The 21,606-nt window shown below is 44.3% G+C and overlaps 2 protein-coding genes across 2 annotated transcripts in view; one reads left to right on the forward strand and one right to left on the reverse strand.

Annotated features, from left to right (window-relative positions):
• Positions 1-868, forward strand: part of KCND3 (potassium voltage-gated channel subfamily D member 3) — a 211,609-nt gene extending 210,741 nt beyond the window's left edge. Inside the window, exon 8 of the mRNA XM_048220471.2 lies at positions 429-868. Within this exon, the coding sequence (XP_048076428.2) occupies positions 429-630 (202 nt within the window). The 3' untranslated portion in view covers positions 631-868. The remainder of the gene's footprint in view (positions 1-428) is intronic.
• An 8,535-nt stretch (positions 869-9,403) lies between these two features.
• On the reverse strand, positions 9,404-20,170 carry DDX20 (DEAD-box helicase 20). The gene is made up of 11 exons (XM_026483756.4): positions 19,668-20,170; positions 19,199-19,293; positions 17,186-17,354; positions 16,244-16,358; positions 15,731-15,873; positions 15,448-15,586; positions 15,296-15,354; positions 14,184-14,266; positions 13,747-13,852; positions 13,527-13,628; positions 9,404-11,252 (listed from the first exon to the last, which is right to left on the reverse strand). Exons 1-11 carry the CDS (start codon positions 19,966-19,968, stop codon positions 10,093-10,095), a joined length of 2,472 nt encoding a protein of 823 aa, XP_026339541.2. The 5' UTR covers positions 19,969-20,170; the 3' UTR covers positions 9,404-10,092.
• Positions 20,171-21,606: the final 1,436 nt, after the last annotated feature.

A 21,606-nucleotide genomic window follows, 5' to 3' on the forward strand; every position in this document is an offset into this window, starting at 1 on the left:
TACCCCAGTGCAAAGAATGGATCGTTCTCCCAGGGAAACAATGTTCACGGTTGTGTTAGACGCGGCTTATCCCAGGCTGACTTTGAACCACAGGCTGACGTTTTCCCTCCCTTTTTGGCCACTTCCCACTGCCTCCAGTGAGTTGCAAGGAACTCAGGGAAAACAATAGCCAAATGCCACAAAGGATAGGTAAACGGTCTGTGGGAGGGAGAAAAACGAATACTCTGAATTCCAGAGCCCAGTATACGTGATCATTGTTAGAAATAATAATTAGACTGGATAGTGACAGACTGATTACCAAGAGCAGAGACAGAGGAACGCCGGAGCTTCTTCCTCCTCGTTACCGTGAGCTAGACGTGTGGGGGTCAAGGACACTCGGGGACATTAGCAGGAAGCACAGTCACCAACTCACTCTTTTTTTATCCCAGTCGCTCCAGCCTTAATTTGAAAGCAGACGACGGACTGAGACCAAACTGCAAAACATCCCAGATCACCACAGCCATCATCAGCATCCCTACCCCCCCAGCGCTCACCCCAGAGGGGGAAAGTCGGCCACCCCCTGCCACCCCCGGCCCCAACACGAACATTCCTTCCATAGCCAGCAATGTCGTCAAGGTCTCCGCCTTGTAAAACCGCTGGACAGAGGGCCAGTGCGGGGAATGGGAGCAAAGGGGGCTGGCATGTGGGTGGGTGGCCGCTGGGACCACTCCCTCCCCCGCTTCCCCACTCGTTCTGCCTGCCCCCTTGCACCCCTAGCACTGAAACTTGTGCCTGGAAGGAAAAGGAGGCGGCAAAGGGGCCCCTGAGGTTCACCGCTGCTGGCGCGGACCGGACGTGGCCCTGTGCTACTTACTGCATCTCGCTGGGGCCGGAGGAAGGGAGGGGGTGGGGGACGGGATGGCAGGGGGGGTGGCGTAGAGGCTGTGTGCCAGGACAGGGCCTGGAGGGGGGAGCCTCAGACCCAATAACAGTCGTTTCTGGAGACCCGAGTGAGGAAAATACAAGACCGAGAGCAGCACAGAGGCCGAGCTGTCACATGCAAAACAGGAAGAAAATATAACACTGTGTATTTAAGCACCTTTTTCAAGGCTCTTAATGGATAATATTTATTCATGGGAAAAGGTGGAAAACAAAACACCAACGGATTTTTGTGAAATATTTTTCTCCATGGACCCAATACCTTTGAACCAAAACAATGCATTTTGTGAGGGTGTTTGTTTTTGTTTTTTTTTTTTTTCCTCCTTTTATAGCAGAAGCTTTTAGGCTCAGAAGTCAGTTATTGCTGAGTTCTCTCTCCATTCCCCCAGGTGGGTGAGGTCAACTGAGCCTGGGCCCCCATTGCCCAGCTGACCTGCACAGAGCTACCAACCAACCACACAGCAACACTTACCCTCCATCTGTCCTTTGTCTCTGTACCTCTCTGCTCACCCCCTGGCTGTTTTTCTCTGTGTCCAGCCATCTGTCTCTACGTGGACCCCAGTGATCCTGAGACGTTAGTAAAGCCTTCTCCGCTACCGAGCCCCTGCAGACTCATGCCTGGGAAGTTCCAGCTGTGTGAACGCAGCTGTGGAAGAGAAAAGAAGCCCAAACGGGAGAGTTTAGGGTTGAGGGAAGTCCACTTGATAGAACAAAGTGCTTCCCTTGCGGCTGGAACCAGTGGTCTTTGCCGTTTCCATTTCTGGGGGAAAAAAGGGAATGGCCAGATTTTCCCCACTGGGATCTTGACACAGGAAACAGCCAATACCTAGGAGACACCGTCGAGTCTGGCATGTGCCAGTGAGGAGAGAACAGAAGAGCCCAGGGCTCCCAGCTGTAGTCGGCCCCTGGAGCGCCTCGCTATGTACCCTTCTTTCAGGACCCACCATAAAGCCCGCCCAGAATCCTGCCACGAGGCCCCAGAAGCACTTGCCAGCAGAAAGGGCAGGCTCTGACTTACCTTATGATGGAGGCAGCTCCCAGCCCGAGGCTGCAGAAGATTAAGCCTGTGTGCTTCAGGAAGGATGCTCAGAAGTGTGAAAGCAAGTAAGCGGTTCTAGATGATTCTTGCCTGGCCTGAAAAGTGTTTGAGGTCTGAAGGGTCTTCAGGCCTGATGTCCCCGAAGGTGACTGAAGTGGGGGCGAAGCCTAATCACTTCCGTGCAAGTGAGGTGATGTTACTTCTGGAGAACCTGTTCAAGTGGCTTGCACCCTGGTGGGACTGGGAAAGCATTTCTGGACTCCTCCTACCATTTTTCACTGCTTAGAGGAGGGCAGGTGGGCCTCACGGTTAGTGACAAACCCCTCCCACTCTCCCCAGCTGCAGGCTCTCTAGTCTGGGCTCTGAGATCCAGAAGACCCTTATCCATTCTCCGGGTTAGTGATTGGCAGTGTCACTGTGGGCCAAGGACCTCTCTGCCCACCACAACTACCTAGACAAGTTTCACTAGTCGGGAACCTACGAAACACCTTCTGTGGGCTTCCCTAGGACCCCAGCTCCGCTGACCCCGTGGAAGGGGAAGGTCAACGGGTTCTGAGGTGGCCTCTGAGCAGAAAGTGGCCAGAAGGGCAGAGCAGAGGGAGCCTTCTACCTTTATCTCATGCTATCCTCGCCGACCACTAACTGAGTCCTTTCTCTGGGGCTGGCCTCCAGGATTTCCCCCTGATGAGGGGGAAACCACCCCATGAGAATGGGGTAGTTTGGGCCTTCTGAGCTTGAAGTCTAAGCAGACAGAAAAGCTGTACAACTACGGAGGAATATATGTGCACACACCTCCCCCACACACACACCACCACGACCAACCCAGACACACCTGAGGACAAGTCCTTCAGTCCATTCACTTCATACACATATCCTGTTAGGGAAGGCAAAGGACTGGGCTGGACTCCATGTAGATCTCAGGCAAAGGACTAGAAACAGAATTTTTCCTTTGAAAGAATGGTAATGGAACAAAGTTAGGAGTATTGTAGTATCTAAGTTTACATCATAAAAACTGAGTGGGGTAAGGGATAAAGAGGGAAATAGGAACATTGATTACGTACACATACAAATTGCCCGTGTCTAGGAACAGGTCATCAGAGGATTAGAACAATGACAATCTCCAGCCCAGGATCTGTTCGAGAGTGTACCAAGGGAGGCTTTTGGTGCTTCCCACAAAAATTAATGAACAAATTTTTAAAAATCATGTCTCCAATAGTTTCTCAGTTTTTGACCCTAGTGAACTGTTTTGTGTTCTTTCAATTTCATTTCTAAATCCCACATTGTGCCAGTTCCTAAAAGACTTTAGACTATCCCCTTCATCTCCATCCCCCAGTGTAGACTTAGCCAGGGATAAGAGACCCAGCTTACCTCTGGTCCAAGAGACGTCAACCCAGGAAAATGGCACATCTACACAACAGAATACAACAAGACGACGCTGCTAGCAGACTGTCGTAAGTCAACCAGAAGGCCTAAGCGTGCTGAGTCGGCTTAATGAGCCTAACTCGTTGGCCAGTGACTAAAGAGCCAGGGTATCAGGGTTTTCTGGAGGCAATGGCTTTCGCGGGAAGTGACTCTCGAGCTTTCGTAGTTCCTGAACCACTTCAGCATAATAGAAGATTCCCAAAACCACTTACCCCATTTGATGCCACTCAGCATTAGAGAGCATTAAAAAAATATTATTATCATAGGCTACGTTCAAATGAATGGAAACTTAGAAAAGGTCGAATTAAGAATATACCAGAAGTGGAAGGGATTAAAGACTGTCTAATTGATTTTACAGTATAGAAGGCTGAGGCCCAGAGAAATGAAGGGACTTGCTCCAGGTCGTACAGTCATTAATGTCCTAGCTGGGACCAGAACACAAGCCCCTTGGCTGTTGGTCTAATGCTTTTTCCACTACACTTGCTGCCACTCAGAGGAACAATGCTTCTTCGGAGAAGACCCATCAAAGAATTCATGCTGTAACTAGGGACATAGTCTTATGCAAATGGCAACACGACTTGGAAACAGCCCTTGGAGACCATTTGACTGTACTAATACAAACCATCCTTTTGAAACCACCATTCTCTGGGTAGAACCAGCTATGGACTATCAATTCTGTCAAAAAAAAAAAAAAAGGGTGAACAAGTGAACAGCTTTCATTCAGCTGAATGCTACCTCTTCCCCATGAGGAGAGGGCTTAAATATTTCAAAGCATACCTTCTAGAGTCCTTTTCACCCTTTCTACAACCTCTGAGGGTAGTAGGTCAAGTGACTAAGTCCTTGATCCACAGAGAGGGAAAACAGCCGGAAAGAAGCTGAGTGACTTATCCAAGTTCATATGGCAAGTTAGTGGCAGAACGGATTGCAACCCACGGCTTAGACGTCTTGTGCTGAGATTTTTCTTTCACATCATGTTGCATGACTCTGGGGTTTGCTTCTATTTTTCATACTTGGATTTCTAGGGTGGTGACTGGGGGGAGGAAGCATTCCATCAGAACCACCGTGAACCACGCCTAGTCTCTTAACGGGTCAAGTTTAGGACTAACTGCGCAGAATCCCGCTGGAAGGACTGGGTATTCTCAGTGACAGCTGAGCACATTAGTCTACCATCACACAGGAGTTTAAGGTCAGCAAGTAGAAAAGTGAAACTAAGAGAAACAAAGAATTTGAACAGAAATTAACGTGGCCAGTTAATGCTGATGCGTGATTAACGAGGGTCCCCCTGTGGACGTGCTGAGGACTTGAGCTGGTTTTCAAATTACGAGTTCTGCAGTTCAGGATCAGGTCAGAACAGAGGCAGGAAAAGTGTACGGCAGGAGATGTGTACCTAGATTTCTTTCCTCGTCTTAACTTCGCAGAGGTAATGGTTCAACTGGACCCACACCTAGATTCTGAGGTTATTAATGACGTCCAGTGCTCCGGGCTCCCTCCCTTCGATCATCGGGTAACTACAAGGCAGAAAGATCCCAATGCTGTTATTAGTGTCCCTTCTAAACTCGTTGGCATGGTAACCATGACAAACGGGAACCTGGACGACTTGCATTTTCCCTTTCTGATTTCCTTATGAAATCTCATCATTTGCAGAGCTTTAAAGTGACTGGTTGAAGGAAAAGCATTTTGATGACCCATGACCCTTGGAGCCCAAACAGCATCATGAAGCGAGAGTGGCTATCAGAAAAAGAAACAGCTTTAAAGGGGTTCCTTTTGAGTCTTGTTTTCTATTCAGAATGTTCTATGTTTTTCTCATCAAGTGTGGGAATGACATTTATCTTAGCAGGTTACTTCACTACGCTGGTTGATGTCACTCCAAACCAGTGTAGGGCACTGACCCAAGTCCTGGGGGGCTCCTTGGACCAATAGACTATTTTACAAACCTGGGAGGTGGGAGGGATGGTATATTTTTGATAATCAGACATTCCAATGTAATGTTTTCCTTAGAGGTCACGCCCCTCCGTTAATGTTATCGTGAAAAACATCCAGTGTGTTCTTTTCTATTTTCGTATAATAAATGGGCTTTGCTTACCAACATCTCAATGGCAAAGAAGAAATACTGTACAAAACTGCAGGAAGATAAACATGTGAAAACTTTCTATGGAAAAAACAAAACTCTTGAGTTTCCTGTCGTCTTCCTTTGAAACTGTAGTGCACATGTTACAGTGTATTATCATTCACAGTACTGAGTCACGTGCCACTGCTGCAGCTGATGTATCCGATCTGGATTAAACAGACTATGTGCCACAAACCCGGAAGTGATTACGAATGGTTATTTTCATACCAGTTCTCCTGCTAGCCACTAGAAAATAAGGGTAACTTGAACACGGAGGGGCTTTCTATCTTGCCAGAGAAAAGCCACAGCATCTCACAGGGTGCTGACGGGCAGTCTCATCTTTCCTCCGCAGCCCCCCCCCCCACCGCCCCCCAGTGCAAGCAGCCCGTCCACACGGATCACGGTTCTGGCCCGTTTGTATGCTTTAGTCAGGGATGTCCTCAAGCACTGGGCTGCCTTTGTCAACAGCCCTGTTTGGAGCCCCAGCCCCGCAATAATGAAAGAAAACCTGCCTTTACCTATTGGTACTGCTTCTGCTGAGAACACCGCATCTTTAATCCTTCATCTGACCCAGGGTCTGAAACTAAAAAGCAAGCCCAAAATGAAATGCTGTGTAGGGTACGGCAGGAGGCGCCGGAATCAGGTGACTTAGGTTGTGTCGCTTCCTTGCCTGACTTCCCATCAGGCACTTTTCTCTTGGCTTCAGTGTGTTAAGAATGGGGGTACTGCGGGCGCCTGGGTGGCTCAGTCGTTAAGCGTCTGCCTTCGGCTCGGGGCATGATCCCAGGGTCCTGGAATCGAGCCCTGCATCGGGCTCCCTCCTCCTCTGGGAGCCTGCTTCTTTCTCTCCCACCCCCCTGCTTGTGTTCCTTCTCTCACTGGCTGTCTCTCTCTGTCAAATAAATAAATAAAATCTAGAAAGAAAAGAAAAGAAAAGAAAAGAAAAGAAAAGAAAAGAAAAAAGAAAAGAAAGAAAGAAAGAAAGAAAGAAAGAAAGAAAGAAAGAAAGAAAGAAGAGAAAGAAAGAAAAGAAAGAATGGGGGTACTGGATTAGGTATCTTGAAGATTTGCTCTAACCTTACTAATTCTGATATAGGTAGCGAGGACAACAGGCATTTTCATATTCCACCGTAATGTGAACACACAATCCCAACAACAATGGGAATCCTTTTAATTTCCCCACAAACACATCCCAATCAATGAAAACCATAATAGAAGTGGAACATCAAGGCCAATCCATGGTGCTCAAAGGCCTTAGAAGTTGGCTAGGAAATTCAAGTGCTCGTATCCTCATTGCCCACTAGGTGTCACTACGGATCCATTGCTCACATAATCTGGAGCAGGAACTGGAAACCAGCTGTGCACTGAGAAATGCATGTTTGTTTTCACTGAAAAGCACTCTGTTAACCGGGACATATGTGCTTGTTCAAAGGCACAAAACCACATTCTGCCAAAACAAGAGAATAACCTGGTGACGGATCCAGTTCCAATGGTCAGCTACACCTGTCAAAAATAGCCTCTTATTTTTAAAGATTAACAGACTTATTTATATTTAGGGGAAGGGGAAAAAACCCTAAAACTTCAAATTACTCCCTCGTCTCATACAATTTGATCTTCACAGGTAGTATAATTCCTGTTCAATTTTTAGTATTCAGGGGTTTAATATTTAGACATGTTTTTTAAAAGGTTAAATATTACCATAATACTTAAACTACTTTAGAAAACGTTTATTACCCAAAATAATAATTTGTCTTCTGAGTCAGAATTACCCACCGCTGCAGGTTTCCTAAAGATTTCTCTACATATTAATACTGCTAGCCTAATTTAAGTTAAAGCTTAACTTGAATAGTTGTGGTCAGTATAGTTTAGTACTCTAGAATTCAGACTGTAAACCAATTCACACTAGCCTTCATCCAAATCACCTGAATTTATAAAGGTTTTCTATATTCATGAAATGATTATTATTTTCCCTAACTAAAAAGGATTTTCTTATTAGTCATCTATGAAGTAAGTCTTAGAAACTGGAAGGGAGCCTAAAGATCTAACTTCCTCATTTAATTGATGAGAAAACTAGACCCTAAGAGGTCATATGACAGGTACAAGATAAAGGAGACAGAAGCAGGGTCTCCACCAGGACAAATGCTCTTTCCACTACACCACACGCATTCACAAGCGAATGTACCGATCTATGGTTCCTAACCGATGACGGAGACATGTACCTCGACTGCCAATTCTAAACAAAAGTCTTCCATATAATCATGTGCACAAGCAGCGGCAGGTCCCTTCCACAGCCACCACTAAGACTGCACCCCTTCTTTAGGATGGTAACGGCTGAAATTTTCCAAGCAAATGCTTATGGAAAATGAGCAATCATTATTTTCCTAGGTTATATGTATTCTCACCTCCAGCTTATTTTCCTACTAAAAAATAAAGCAAACACAAATTAAGACAAACCTGAAGAGAGAATCCAATTAATTTCAAGACTAATGGGTAACCTCATCTCTAATTAAGATGCAGCAGTATCCTAATTAAAATCCCCTAGCAATGACAGACTTTGAACTTGGCTGTATTGTGGGGGAAAGGGTAGAAGAAAAGAGGTAAGTTCCATTATATAGCAATGACGGGGTCTTATTGAAATGTGTGTAATTAAAGTCTCTACCTCTTAATGACATGCTGGACCTAATTATGGATTTGCTATTTACAGTGTTCATTTAATTCATTCGAACTTGGCAATACATGTACAGTAGAGACACGTGTAAGTAAAGCCTACCATTGCCCAACCCGGACGACAGGAATCCAAGTTCAACAGGAGTTCAGGGTGGCGGTCCGTGAGTGTTGGACAGTGAATGACAATGCCTGTGGATGTTTGCAGACGGCCCTGGGGGTAAATGTTTGTACTGCCTAGATAAGTATGCACACAGGAAAGAAGAGCTTTCCTTTTAAAAAGTAAATACATTTCTCGCTATCTGTAACAGGTTCTCTCACCACAAATCCAGTTCACGAAAAGGTTTGGGACCCAAACGCATCATCATGAAAGGATTGCCACAGAGATGAAAGAATGTGTAACAGTTGTCCCCCTTTATCCACATGCTCCAGGGTCCCCAGTGGATGTCTGAAACGGCACATAGTACCGAATCCTCTCTGTACTGTTTTTTCTCACATGCATACCTATAATATAGTTGGCAAACGAGGGACAGTAAGAGATTAACAATAACAGAATAATCACAACATACTGTAAGTTATGTGAACGTGGTCTCTCAAAATCTTACTGTACTGTACTCACCTTTCTTCCTGTGATGATGTCAGATGATAGAATGCCCACGTGACGGTGAACGACGAAGGCATTGTGACAGCATTAGGCTACTACTGGCCTGAGAGTATGGCAAAAGGATCGTCCGCTTCCAGACCACAGATGACTGGGCGTAATTGAAACCGCAGAAAGCAAAATCTCAGATAAGGGGGGGGACTGCTTTAACTTCCAATTACATTTTTTCTAATTTGTAATTTATAGATGCACCATCTCAGAAAAATGACATGCTCTCCACTAGGTGTCATGAAAGTAAAAACTGGGAGAAAATTTAAATTAAAAGCATTAAAAGTAAAAACTGGGGGGAAATTTCTAGAAGACTTAAGATTAGGACACACTGTGGGAAGAGTTTGAACAGAATGAGTTCCAGCTTCCCAAAAATACTTAAAGAGCTAGAACTTTCCCTTAGCCTCCCAGCAGAGTAGGGCAGTTCTTAATCTGGGTTCCACACATGGGCTTCAGAGGGTCTCTGAACCTCTTGGAATTACACATACAGTCCCTGTTTACAGAATGGAAACTCTACAAATCTATAGCTTTCATCAGACTCATAAAAGGATCCTTTTCTGGAGTTACTCCTCTTCTGGAGAAACAAAAATAAGCCAGCCACTGATGACCCTGAGCCATTTAATGCACAGTAAAAACAGACAGCTTTCACAATCTTAAAAACAAAGACATTCAAAATATGAACAATAAACATGTCAATAAACATTTGGCTAAGTTTGCATTTTTACTGGTAACAAATATTTTTACTGGAAGCAAAGAGCATGAAAGCAAGTACCTTTGGGAAAGTCTGAAGCAATATTTATTCCTTCTTGCCTAAACATAAAAGGCGAGGGGATTTTCCGTAAAAAGGCGAGGGGATTTTCTGGTCTACCATGCTACAAATTTCTACAAGAACACACCTCTATGGAAATACAGTCCAAGCTTTCTGTCAAGAACTCCACAGCATAAACTAACATTATTTTTTAAATCTCAACTGTTTTTATTTTTTAAAGTAAGCAGTGGTATAAGTCCTTTTAAATGTTTCTTTTTCAAATGGCTTACAGAAAATGGCATCCTGGGACCTTTAGCTCTATGTCCCCCAAATTTTCCTTCAAGAATCTGATCTGTGAAGTTTCTTTAAAAAAAAGATAATATACGGGGTCAGGTAGGTCAAAACTGAAAAATAGAGGTGCCCCACCGGGAAGCCTCAAGACTTTTCAAATTCCTCAGAAATGCCACTCTACTCTAGGCCAAGGAGGCTGGCTATCCAAAGGCATCGCTCGTTGGTATTTCCGGTGGTGGGAGGTACTCCTACGATCACTGGTTGCCTCGCATCATTTCTTGGAGATAAATGGTATTCATGTGATAAGCCGCCATCCAGCTTGGATGCCTCTGAGCATTCCAGTAATACGACTGAGAAGCAGCAGCGTAGTACTCCTGCCATGCCCGGTAGTAAGCCCTCCAGTACTCCTCATAATCCTGGTAGGCATCGGAAAAACCCGGATGTGTTTCCCTGTGGCCGTCATACCACCCATCTTCCTGAGCTTCTGCCTGCGCCCGACAGGAAGACCGCCTGGGAGGGTTTCTCCGGCTCTGCTTAGCTCTCGGGTTAGCGCCCTCTTTATGCCTGGCTTTTGTCTGGATTCCAGGCGATTCCTGATACTCGGCTGGATTACGGGCATCGCTTCCATTCAGACGTTGTTCCAGAGAGACGTGGCCACGCACAGGTGTGGGTTCCGAGTCTTTCAGCTGAGTATCTGAAGAGCCTTCCAAGTAGGACTTATTTCCTTTGCTCTGGGAAGAAGTCCTTGAGCTGTAAGAATCACTGTCACTCTCCGAGTCTCCAGACTGACTACTACTTGCCAACATCGGCACTCTCTCCTCGGGAATTCTATTTCTTACAAAACCGTTTTGAGGATTCACAGTCTGATCCCCAGGACCTGTGTAATGCCTGATGATTTCCACAGGTTTCTCTAACCCCTCTTTAATATAGTGTTCATAATCCTCTACCAATTCTGTAAAAGTCAACGAGTATGGCAGATGGATTTTAAAGGAAGACAGACAAGGAATTGTGGGCAGTGACACGGGTAAAACCTCTTTGACCTGCTGCTGACTGGCAGAGTTTTCAACAGAGATCTCAACAGAATTTGGCATTTGCTCTTCCAATCGGATGCCACAGCCCACTGCTTTTGGGGACACTGCTTTTCCTGTGATTCCACACTCTGAGTGGCTTTTCACAGGAAGTTTTTGTTTAGTAGTACTTTTTGATTTGACTAATAGTGAAGATACAGAAGAATTTCTAGGTGAAACCACGTGGGTACCATGAGCTTTCTGAGTTTGAAGGGTTCTCTCCATTTTTTGGATCTGCTTTTTTAAGGGCTGGGCGGGTACACTTGCTAAGCCATACGTATGCATAGCAGCTTGAACCTCCACGTCCCAATCCAAACATTCTTCCATTAGACCAGGAGGAATGGGATCTACATAAAAGGAACAAAAGAATATTAAAATTTTGAGCTGTTCTAGACCAGCTAATTTTGAATGACTTCATAAACCTTTCCATGGTCAAATAAGCTTAAGAAATAAAATATACTAATAATACACTAAGAAGCTTAAGGATTACATTGTATTAGTGTTTTAAAAAACCTAAACAATCCTTGCAGTAAAGAAATATGCCCCCAAATATGCAAGACCCATCCCATACCCACAAGCAATATCTCCCCGTGCCTTCCACTCAAAAAGAGCTTACGCCAGGAGTAAGGTCCAAGTCTGCAACAATTCTCTCATCTCTTCCCTTCTCACTCTCCCCAACTCCTCCCCTTTATCTCACTGATGCCAACAGCAAAACAATATTAGAAAATGGATTGTACTCCCCAAAGCTTCTCAGCTGGGAAATACTACAACTGCAACTCTGCACCCAAGTAAATCTGCCACCCTCTCCTCGCAACAGGGAGAAATCGCTGCCCAACAGTGGAGGAAAACCTCTGTAGGGGAAAAAGTCAGACTGGACTATGGTCTCAACGGCACTTCTAAGGTTTAAAAAATGTGCTGGCTCCAGCTCTCTGAATTTCCTATTCCATGCAGGTGGGACAACTTGCTCCCCCTGCACACTCTGACCTTCCCAGAGTGTGATCGGTTTTCATCTCAGGCAGACAAAACGTACAGAGCCCCTCATTACACAGGTCTTGCCTGTGTGCTCTCGCTGCTGGTGCTCGCGTATATGTGCCCACTACCTAATCCCTCGGACCAGGACGCCTCAGCTGCGGCTCCTGATCTCCGGCTGCACAGACCTTTTGACTAGAACCTTGACTCCTACTAATGTGATATCCCTGGCTTGCTACACCTATCAAACAGGCCAACTTCTCTCCCAGTCCTGCCCCAGGTACTTCATCCGAGCAGTCTACTGCCACACAAGTTCCTAGTCCAATACAAAGCTAACACTACAAATGTACTTTTCTCATGATTTCAGGGCTCTGTTAACATTACATAAAGATCCAAATATGTCATTTTCCAGTATCCTAAGGCAATTTTCATCACGAGATGCTATGATACTGAATCCTACTAAACGTCTTCACCCTCTTGTACCAATTTTCAATTTATTTTTTCCACATTATAATCATCTGACAGGTTACCGATGAACTTACACATAGAATTAACTACTATAGTGTCTTAAAACTGACGGAGAACCTAAAGACCGTTTCTAAAAACAAATGTTTTCTAAACCAGAACACAAGCTTAGAGCAATCAAAGAAATTTGTGAAAAGATCACAAAACGAGTAATTACAAAGCCAGAACTAATTCCCAGACCTGTGCTTAATCTAGCTTTATAAAGATCACTAAAGGAGTTACACACAAATTAGTAAAATGTTCCATGCTGTATGTATTCAGTAACTATATACTCCATATTCTAGAAGATCATGAATGTTATAGAAGTACGTATTTCTGTATATAAACACACACATTTGTACATAGCACATGTATGCACACATACACACGCTAAAACTGCACACATGAACACATATAGCAAATAAACCACATTTCTACAGGACAGTTCTTTTAAATTTTCAAGCGATCATTAATAGTTTCAGACATGCAGTTTCCAAGGTGGCACTTAAAAAAATGAGATTGACAAATGATTAACTAAAATCAAAAGAGAACATGGCAGGGGTGCCTGGCTGGCTCAGTCAGAAGAGGCTGAAACTCTTGATCTCGGGGTCATGAGTTCAAGACCCAGGTTGGTGTGGAGATTACTTAATAATAAATAAACTTAAAAAAAAAAAAAAAGGACAGAAAGAAAACACTTCGGATTTTTCAAAATAGCATTCAAATGAAAGATACTCCTTCCTCATGGTGGCAAAGGAGAATATGGCAAGAATTACCTTTACGGCAACAAAAGTAATAAAAGAAGAAAAGAAGAAAATGAAATTGCAAGGCTCCAAGCTAAAATATAGAGCTAACACAGTAGTAAAACATTTTTCATGTGCCAGGAATTACACTGCAATCTTCCCCCTGCTGCTTATGAGCTGTAAGAACTTAGGCAAATTACTTAACTACTCAATGCCTCAATATTCTCGTGCACAGAAAGTTGATAATAACAGCACACACTTCACAGGATTGTGGCGAGAATTAAACAAGTTCACATACTGAACGGGACCCAACACATCCTAAATACTCCGTGTCAGCTATTATTTTTATGAGGCCTATTGTCAATATGATTATTCTTTCGATGGCGAAATGAATCAGACAAAACATACCTGGTAAAGGCAGAAGGTTGATGTTACATTTCTGAGCAATTTTCATCATCACATTTTCTTCTTCTCCCCGACAACAGTAGGTCACGGTCAACCCCAGAGTACCTAAAGCACAGAGGGAATGTGAAGTAGTAATCAGGTTCACATAAGTGACACTGCGCCCGTCCTATCTGCAATTCTGCCTCCTAAAGAAAGCAGCTAGGCTTTTCTTTCTTTCTTTTACCAAAACGGCCAGCTCTGCCAATCCGATGCATATATGTCTCCCAATCCAATGGTACATCCAGGTTTACAACCAGGTTCACCTTCTCAGCATCAATCCCACGGGAAGTCTTGAATTGAAGAAGAGAACAAGTGTTTGCGTTAACTGCTACACGATCACCAACGCACACCCGACCGTTCTAACAGAACCGAGAACCAAGTTAAGAACGGGAGGATATTTAGGAGGAAAGGAAAAGGAAATTCATTTCTAATGACTAATTTTTGAATAAAGAGGAAAATATAAAAGACTTTAAAGACAGCAAATTCCCCAGCACTGGAAAGAATTCCCTCCTGGTATCCTTATCAGATACACCCACATAAAATAATAAATGAAACCTGTGAACCTGATAATGGAGGCCAAGTCAAGATGGATTAGTCACCCAAACTGAACAGGCAATTTACCAAATCTGTGGAAATGAGGACTCTGCAATGAAACTGCTTCAGTTTGGCCATAGCATCAAGACGCTGATTCTGATTCATGTTGCCTAAAAACACCCAAAAAGAAAAACAAGCTAATACATATTTATCAAATCCACAAACAGCAGAAATCATAACTACCCGTCTTAATGCTTTAAAAATACACCAACCAAAGTTAATTCTCTCCTTATGTGCAAATCTAGGTTAAGACCTAAAGTCAGAATCTTTTAAAATCTGGTTAGGCAGTCAACTTGAAATTCAAAAATTAATTTTAAATGGTGACTTTGGTTATGACTACAGATATAACTTTATGTCCACAAAGTTACATATGAAGTAGAGGAATTCTTAGGAAAATAAAAGTGCTATAATCAGCTGTTTATAAATTTCGTTCTGAAGTGTGATCGATGGTCAAAATATTGTCCATTAATAGACAGCCTCCCCAGTGCCTCATGATGTATAATGACTAGACAAGCTTAGGCTAACAGGTAAAAACTAAGCTATCAAGGAAAACTCTGAACAGGATCTCACTGACCAAAAATTCCTTTAAATCTTCCATTCCTATTAGGTCAGCAGTAATAATTTAGCTTTTGTGTCAAAAATGACTCGTCTTGGGGCACCTGGCTGGTTCAGTGGGTAGAGCCTGCAACTCTTGATCTCAGGGTTGCGAGTTTAAGCCCTATGTTGGATGTAGAGATTACTTAAAAATAAAATCTTAAGAAAAGAATCATCTTTGCCTTCCACAAGACCTTAAAGCAGTTAATTCAGTAGCAATTCTTAGCATTTTTACAATGATTATGAAAAGAAGCAAAATATTTTTCTCTGAAGATGACAAAGACGAACTTTTTAAAATTAAGTTCTTCACAGACAATCCATTCCAATTTTCTAATTTCATATTATATACCAAGTTACTTCTTAAACAACAAGGATATCAATATATCAAATCCCAATGAAAAATTCACCTGAAATTTCCTTTACTCTGAAGACTCAGTGTAACCTCACACTCAAGACAATTCACAAAGTAGTATTTCTTCCTCCTGACTTTGGACAGGCTTCAAGTCAGAATACTAAACAAAGATTAAAATAAGAGATGAACTTACCTGAAATGCACTCAGCAGGAAAGCCTTTAGAAGAAAGGATATCTGCCAAATGTTGTGCTCTATAAAAATAACATAGAGGATTATAATTTTATAAATATGGCCCTACATCTTTTATTTCACAGGCTCCCAGGTGACCTCTTAAGGTACATTACCTGCTGTGCAAATTAGAAAAGACTAAGGCTTGGTTAAACGGAATTCTGCTGAACAGTTCCTGTAAATGCTGAGCCTTTTCCTCAAAAATCTTATGGGCCAAAGGGTATGAATTGACAATTTTGTAATATTGCTTCAAACCTACAAAGAAGTCAAGAGTCTTCTGTTAAAACAAACATATTTGCTATATCCTAATAGCAAATATGAAAGCAACAGCGAACTAGGCAAGGGAAAGCTCCAGAATATCACATACGAGGAATATAAGTACCCAATATCCATACTCACCTATGAGACTCGGATCACTGGAATTTAGTCTTACAAAAGTGGGATCTCTCATGTACTTTGTCAAAGCATTAGCCAAAAATTCAGGGTAGGTAGCTGATACTGCCAACATCTGTTTACTGGCAGGCAAGGAAGAATAAATCCAGCTACAAAACAGAAGAGAAATACACACCATGGAAACCAATCACAGTAACTACCACCTGGAAGCCGAAAATAGACACTTTAGGACACCATTTTAATAGTCAAGCAAGGGGGCGCCTGGGTGGCTCAGTCGTTAAGAGTCTGCCTTCGGCTCAGGTCATGATCCCAGGGTCCTGGGATAGAGCCCTGGGATCCGACACCCTTCCCCCCCCCCCCACCCGCATCAGGCTCCCTGCTCAGCAGGAAGCCTGCTTCTCCCTTTCCCACTCCGCCCACTTCCCTCTCTCACTGTGTCTGTCTCTGTCAAAGAAATAAAATCTTAAAAAATAAATTAAAAATAAAAATAAAAATAGTCAAGCAAGTTATTTCTCTTACTTTATTTGCTCCTGGAAGCTGCCTTCTTCTAAAAGCTTATCTGCTTCATCAAGAATAAACAGACGTATACTGCCTGGGTTCAAGTAGTCAAGTTCTATCAGTTGTTTAATTCTGCCTAAATTCCAGAAAAAAGCATATTGAAATATTTAAGATGCACTGAATGTGTGCAAATCTCAGCCAATGTTGTTATCCTACTTACTCACAGGTTATACTGCTGACCTTCTTGACCCGACCCTATTATGCATTTATACACTGAACCACAAATCAGAAATTGAGTTCTGATCCTGCCTAAATCCATTACTTTATCCTCACATTTCACCACCAACAAGTATGGATCAAAACACTGTTCCCATCAAAAGACTTGAATGCTAAGGCCCTGAATACTAAATTCTGATTTGAGTGATTCACAACTGAATGATTAATAAAGAAGCAAAGAATAATCCCAATCCATGGCTTAGAAAGGCTCCCTGAAAATCATCTCATTCCTCCTCTTTTCAAAAACCAATTCCATACGTGTGCTTAAACATTCTTAGGAATGGAGATTTCGGGGCGCCTGGGTGGCGCAGTTGTTAAGCGTCTGCCTTCGGCTTAGGGCGTGATCCCGGTGTTCTGGGATCGAGCCCCACATCAGGTTTCTCTGCTAGGAGCCTGCTTCTTCGTCTCCCACTCCCCCTGCTTGTGTTCCCTCTCTCGCTGGCGGTCTCTCTCTGTTAAATAAATAAAATCTTTAAAAAAAAAAAAAGGAATGGAGATTTCATAAGTTCTGTTAGTAATCCAGTCACGTGTCTGTATTTCACTGGTCTAAGCCTCTTCATTTATAATCTTCAAAATAATTATCATAGTTATTAAAGATTCCCATATTCTTACCTCAATTACTTTACTTACACGAAAAGTGTTCAGTTCCTTAAAAGCCACCCAGTTACAAACAGGATGATATCTTACCAGGAGAGCCAACAGCAATATGACACTTCTTAAGTCTGGTTTTGTCTTGTGATAATGGAGTCCCTCCAATAAAGACATGACACTCTAAGCCTTCCATTTTTATTCCAATGGCTGTAATCACAGAATGTATCTGTACAGCAATTTCTCTTGTAGGAGCCAAGATCAAAATCTAAAAAAGCATAAAATATGTATACCTTTAACAAGTCAGTGGAATAGATACACGTCATTGGCACATTCGTACTACAGTGAGCTATTTTTCATTTGAACAATCATTTTAAATGATGAGCTTTTATTAACAAGGGAAACTATTCCATTCATTCACTTACGTAGTCATTCAGCACATATTAAACAAGAACCTACTATATGTACTAGGCAACATGTAAGTTGCTGTGGAGTCAACAGTCAACAATACACAGTCCAGGGGCGCCTGGGTGACTCAGTTGGTTAAGCATCTGCCTTGGGCTCAAGTCATGATCTCAGGGTCCTGGGATCGAGCCCCGCATCGGGCTCCCTGCTCAGCGGGGAATCTGCTTTTCCCTCTCCCCTCAGCCTCCTCCCCACGGCTCACGTTCTGTCTCTCTCTCAAATAAATAAAATCTTAGGAAAAAAAAGAAGAAACGATACAGAGTCCTTGCTCTCATGGCACTTGCATTCTGTATAAGAAGATATACAATAAACAAACATACATACATCATGACATGAAATGAAAAGTGCTATAAAGAAAAATCAAACAGGGAGAAGAGAGAAGTAACAAGGGAGGGAAGGATTTATTTTAAATGGGGTAATCCAGGAAGGCCACTAAGGGAGTAACATTTGAGCAGAGACCTAAATGTACACCACAGAGTAGAGCTAGCTGTGTGACACCCGGGGAATTGTTTTCGAGAAGAGAACACAGCAAATGTAAAGGCCTTACGACAGTAACGTTCTTAGTGTGCTTGAGGAACGGCAGGGAGGCCCATGTCACTGGACCAAATCAGGGGCAGATATCTAGGCCCAGGAAAAAGGAGGCTTGAGGCTCATGGTGAGAACTCTGTAATATAACAACTGGAGGACAAGGGGAAGCTACATGTTCTCAGCTATGAGAAGAAAAACATTTTAAAAAACCAAAAAACAAAAAGCTAGAGGAAAATATGCCCAAACAGTTAACAGCAGTTTCTTTCTGGGTAGGTAAGATTATGTGCTGCTTCCTGGTGCTTCTTCTCTAAATTTTCCAATTTTCAAAAATGAATATTTATTACTTTCAGAACACAAAGATCTGAAGTTTAAAAATACAAATTTGTTTTACGGAATTTATTCAGCGTTTTGGCATTTCACCTACTGCCAAATTGTCAGAAGCCAAAATCTCAAAAACGTCTCAAATTCACAAGTAGAATAGCTTAGGTCTTTGGGAAGCAGAAGGATTTCCTATGTGCATAACCCAGGATTTGGTGGTTATAAGACTCAAAAAGCTTTGAATATGGATGTACTGGCATACTGTTTATACATAACATGGGCTCAGCAAAACTTTGTTGAAGAAACGATCCCCAAACCTCAACCTCTTAATTTGGGTAAGGCCATCTTTAGACCTATTCCAAGATGGGAGATCAATAGGACACACTCCCAGAGCTCTAAGAACCACCTGCAGTTACCAGCAAAAGCCAGAGCACCACGTTATCATCAATCAGGCCAAATACTAAATCCTACCACAATCGGGTCAGCAAGTAAACGAATAAAGAAAATTTTCTGTATGTTTAGGTAATAAAAAAATTGACACACATGGCAGACTTAATCTATTTAAGATGCAGTAACAGAAATTTCCAAACTTCTAACACTAATGACAGATCCTTGGTCACCATCCACACCACCGCCCCTCAACGGCTTTAATGTCTACTTTACTTCTATACTTTTCATATGGCTTAACTCAATCATTCATCAAATTCATCTCTTCTGTCTCTCAGGAGGTACTGGTATTGCATCCAACCTATGATAAAATCCATATAACATACCCTCCTTCGGGTCCTGAGCTACACTCACCTGGGTACTTAGGTTTTCAAGAACAAGCGAGTCCAAAGCAATGGTAGAGAACACACAGGTTTTCCCAGTGCCAGATTTGGCTTGAACAATTAAATCTGAGAAGACAAAAGAAAAAAAAAAAATCACTAGCCAGTACTGACTAAAGCAGCTTAGATACCAAAATGAAATCACAGAACCATAAGAGTCTACAGAGATCACCTAGTTGGCACCTTCGTTCTTAGTTAACTCAAAAAAGCGAGAGGTCATATCCAGAAACATGCCTCTCCCCTGAACCTCTACCGTTCATCTTCTCGAATTGAGAGCCATCTGTCACTGTGCAAAAGGCCGTAACCATCTTCCCATTGAACACCGCGTCTCGTTGTACAAAAGAGGAAACTGAGGCTCGAAGCCACAGGCCGAGGCCTGCACCGGCGGCCGCCTCGGGGCTCCTCCCGAGCCCTCCCGGCCCGAGCACGGCCCCCGCCCTCACCGAGCCCGCAGCGCCCCAGCGGGATGGCCTTAAGCTGCACCGGCGAGGGCCGCTCGAAGCCGGCCGCCCGCAGCCCCTCCAGCACCGGCCGCGACAGCAGCAGTGACTCGAAGTCGGCCGGCTCCGCCAGCAGCACGTCCCCCGTGCGGGTCCGCGGACCGCTGACGTCGTGAGCCGTCCGCAGGCTCCGCACCGGCCCGGGGACTGGCTCCGAGGCCGCGAGCTGTGCGGCCACACGCTCCGCCGGCATAGCGGCCTCCACCGTCGCTAAGGCCGCCGGGGCTTCAAACGCCGCCGCCATCGTCGCCGCGCCGCCGGATCTCGCGGTACTTGAGGCGAGGGAGGGAGTCTAAGAGCGAGAAGAAGAAAAACTTTATTGGCAGTCCTCCCGGGAAGACACGGACACGCTTGGCCTCGGAGAGGGGCGAAGGGACGGAAGTCGGAGGCTGAGGAAGTCTCGGTAACAACGATAACGACAAGAAATGTGGCCGGAGGAAGGCGGGAAGAGGGAGGAAGGGGAGGAGGAGGCTACCGGGATGCGGCCGCGGGCGGCCTGCAGAGGGCGCCACGCGCTCACGGTGGGGGCGCCGCCCCGCCTCCGGGGCTTCCGTGGGCGGTCCGGCCAGCCCCGCGCCCCGCCCTGCCACCCTCACAACGCGGGCTTTGTGATGCGCGCGGGGCGTCACGCTCCCCGCCTCTCGGCCGCGGGCGGCTGGCGCCTCCGGCCGGGTCTGTCCCCGCCAGCCCGGAGCTCCGAGCGCAGCTAGACGGGACTTACCCGTCGTCCGGTCCGCGTCTGTCTTGGTACCGCTTCGCTCATCTCTGTCCCCAGCCCCAGCACCGTACCCGGCACACTGAGCTCGCATACCGTCCATTGACTTGCAGCCAGGCCCCGACTGACCCCTCCCAAAGCCCTGGCTGGGCTTCAGACCTCTCTGAACTTAGATCTGGACATCCATCTGCCTTCTCAGCAGCGCCACTCAGAAGTCTGATAGACATCCCAAATCTATCATGTCATCTGTGTGCTGCTCCTGTCCCTGGCGCTATGCACCACCATCTCACGGGTGACAACTGACAATCTTTGCCACTTTCCCTTCCTTTGGGTCTCTGCTCAAATATCGCCTTTCCAAAGAGGTCGGTCCTAACCTATTATTTTTTAATAAGTTTTTAAATTTAAATTGAATTAGCCAGCATATGGTACATCATTAGTTTCAGATAGAGAGTTCGGTAATTCATCAGTTGCACAGAACACCCATTGCTCATCACATCACCTGCCCTCCTTAATGCCCATCACCCAGTTACCTCAATCCCCACCCACCTCCACTCCAGCAACCCATAGTTTGTTTCCTGTAGTTAAGAGTCTCTCATGGTTTGTCTCCCTCTCTGATTTCTTTCCACTCAGTTTTCCCTCCCTCCCCCTATGATCCTCTGTGCTGTTTCTTATATTCCACATATGAGTGAAACCATATAATTGTCTTTTCTCTGATTGACTTATTTTGCTCAGCATGATACTCTCCAGTTCCGTCCACGCCCATGTATTTTAATTCCAGTAGAGCTAACTAACAGCATTATACTAGTTTCAGGTGTAAGACAGCGATTCAACCATCTGTACATTACTCAGTGCTCATCATGAGAGGCGTACTCTTTAACCCTCATCCCCTATTTCACCCTGACCTATTATTATCATCGAACCTAGTTCCCCCATCCCCTGAGCTCCCCCACCTTTCCCACCACTCTCTGTTCCCTTGTTCTGCTTTATTTTTCTTCATGGTACTTACCACTACCTGAGATTGTGTTTATTGTCTGGCTCCCCCACTCTATGAGGACAGGGACCTGGCTAGTTCTTTCCTGTATTCCTAATGGGAAAAAACCAGATCTGAAACATGGTGAGTGCTCAATATTGAATAAAAGAGCTCCTAATGAGCAAGTCTTAGTCATA

This window comes from Ursus arctos, unplaced genomic scaffold (genome assembly GCF_023065955.2).
Source record: "Ursus arctos isolate Adak ecotype North America unplaced genomic scaffold, UrsArc2.0 scaffold_12, whole genome shotgun sequence".
In the NCBI taxonomy this organism is placed as follows: domain Eukaryota; kingdom Metazoa; phylum Chordata; class Mammalia; order Carnivora; family Ursidae; genus Ursus; species Ursus arctos.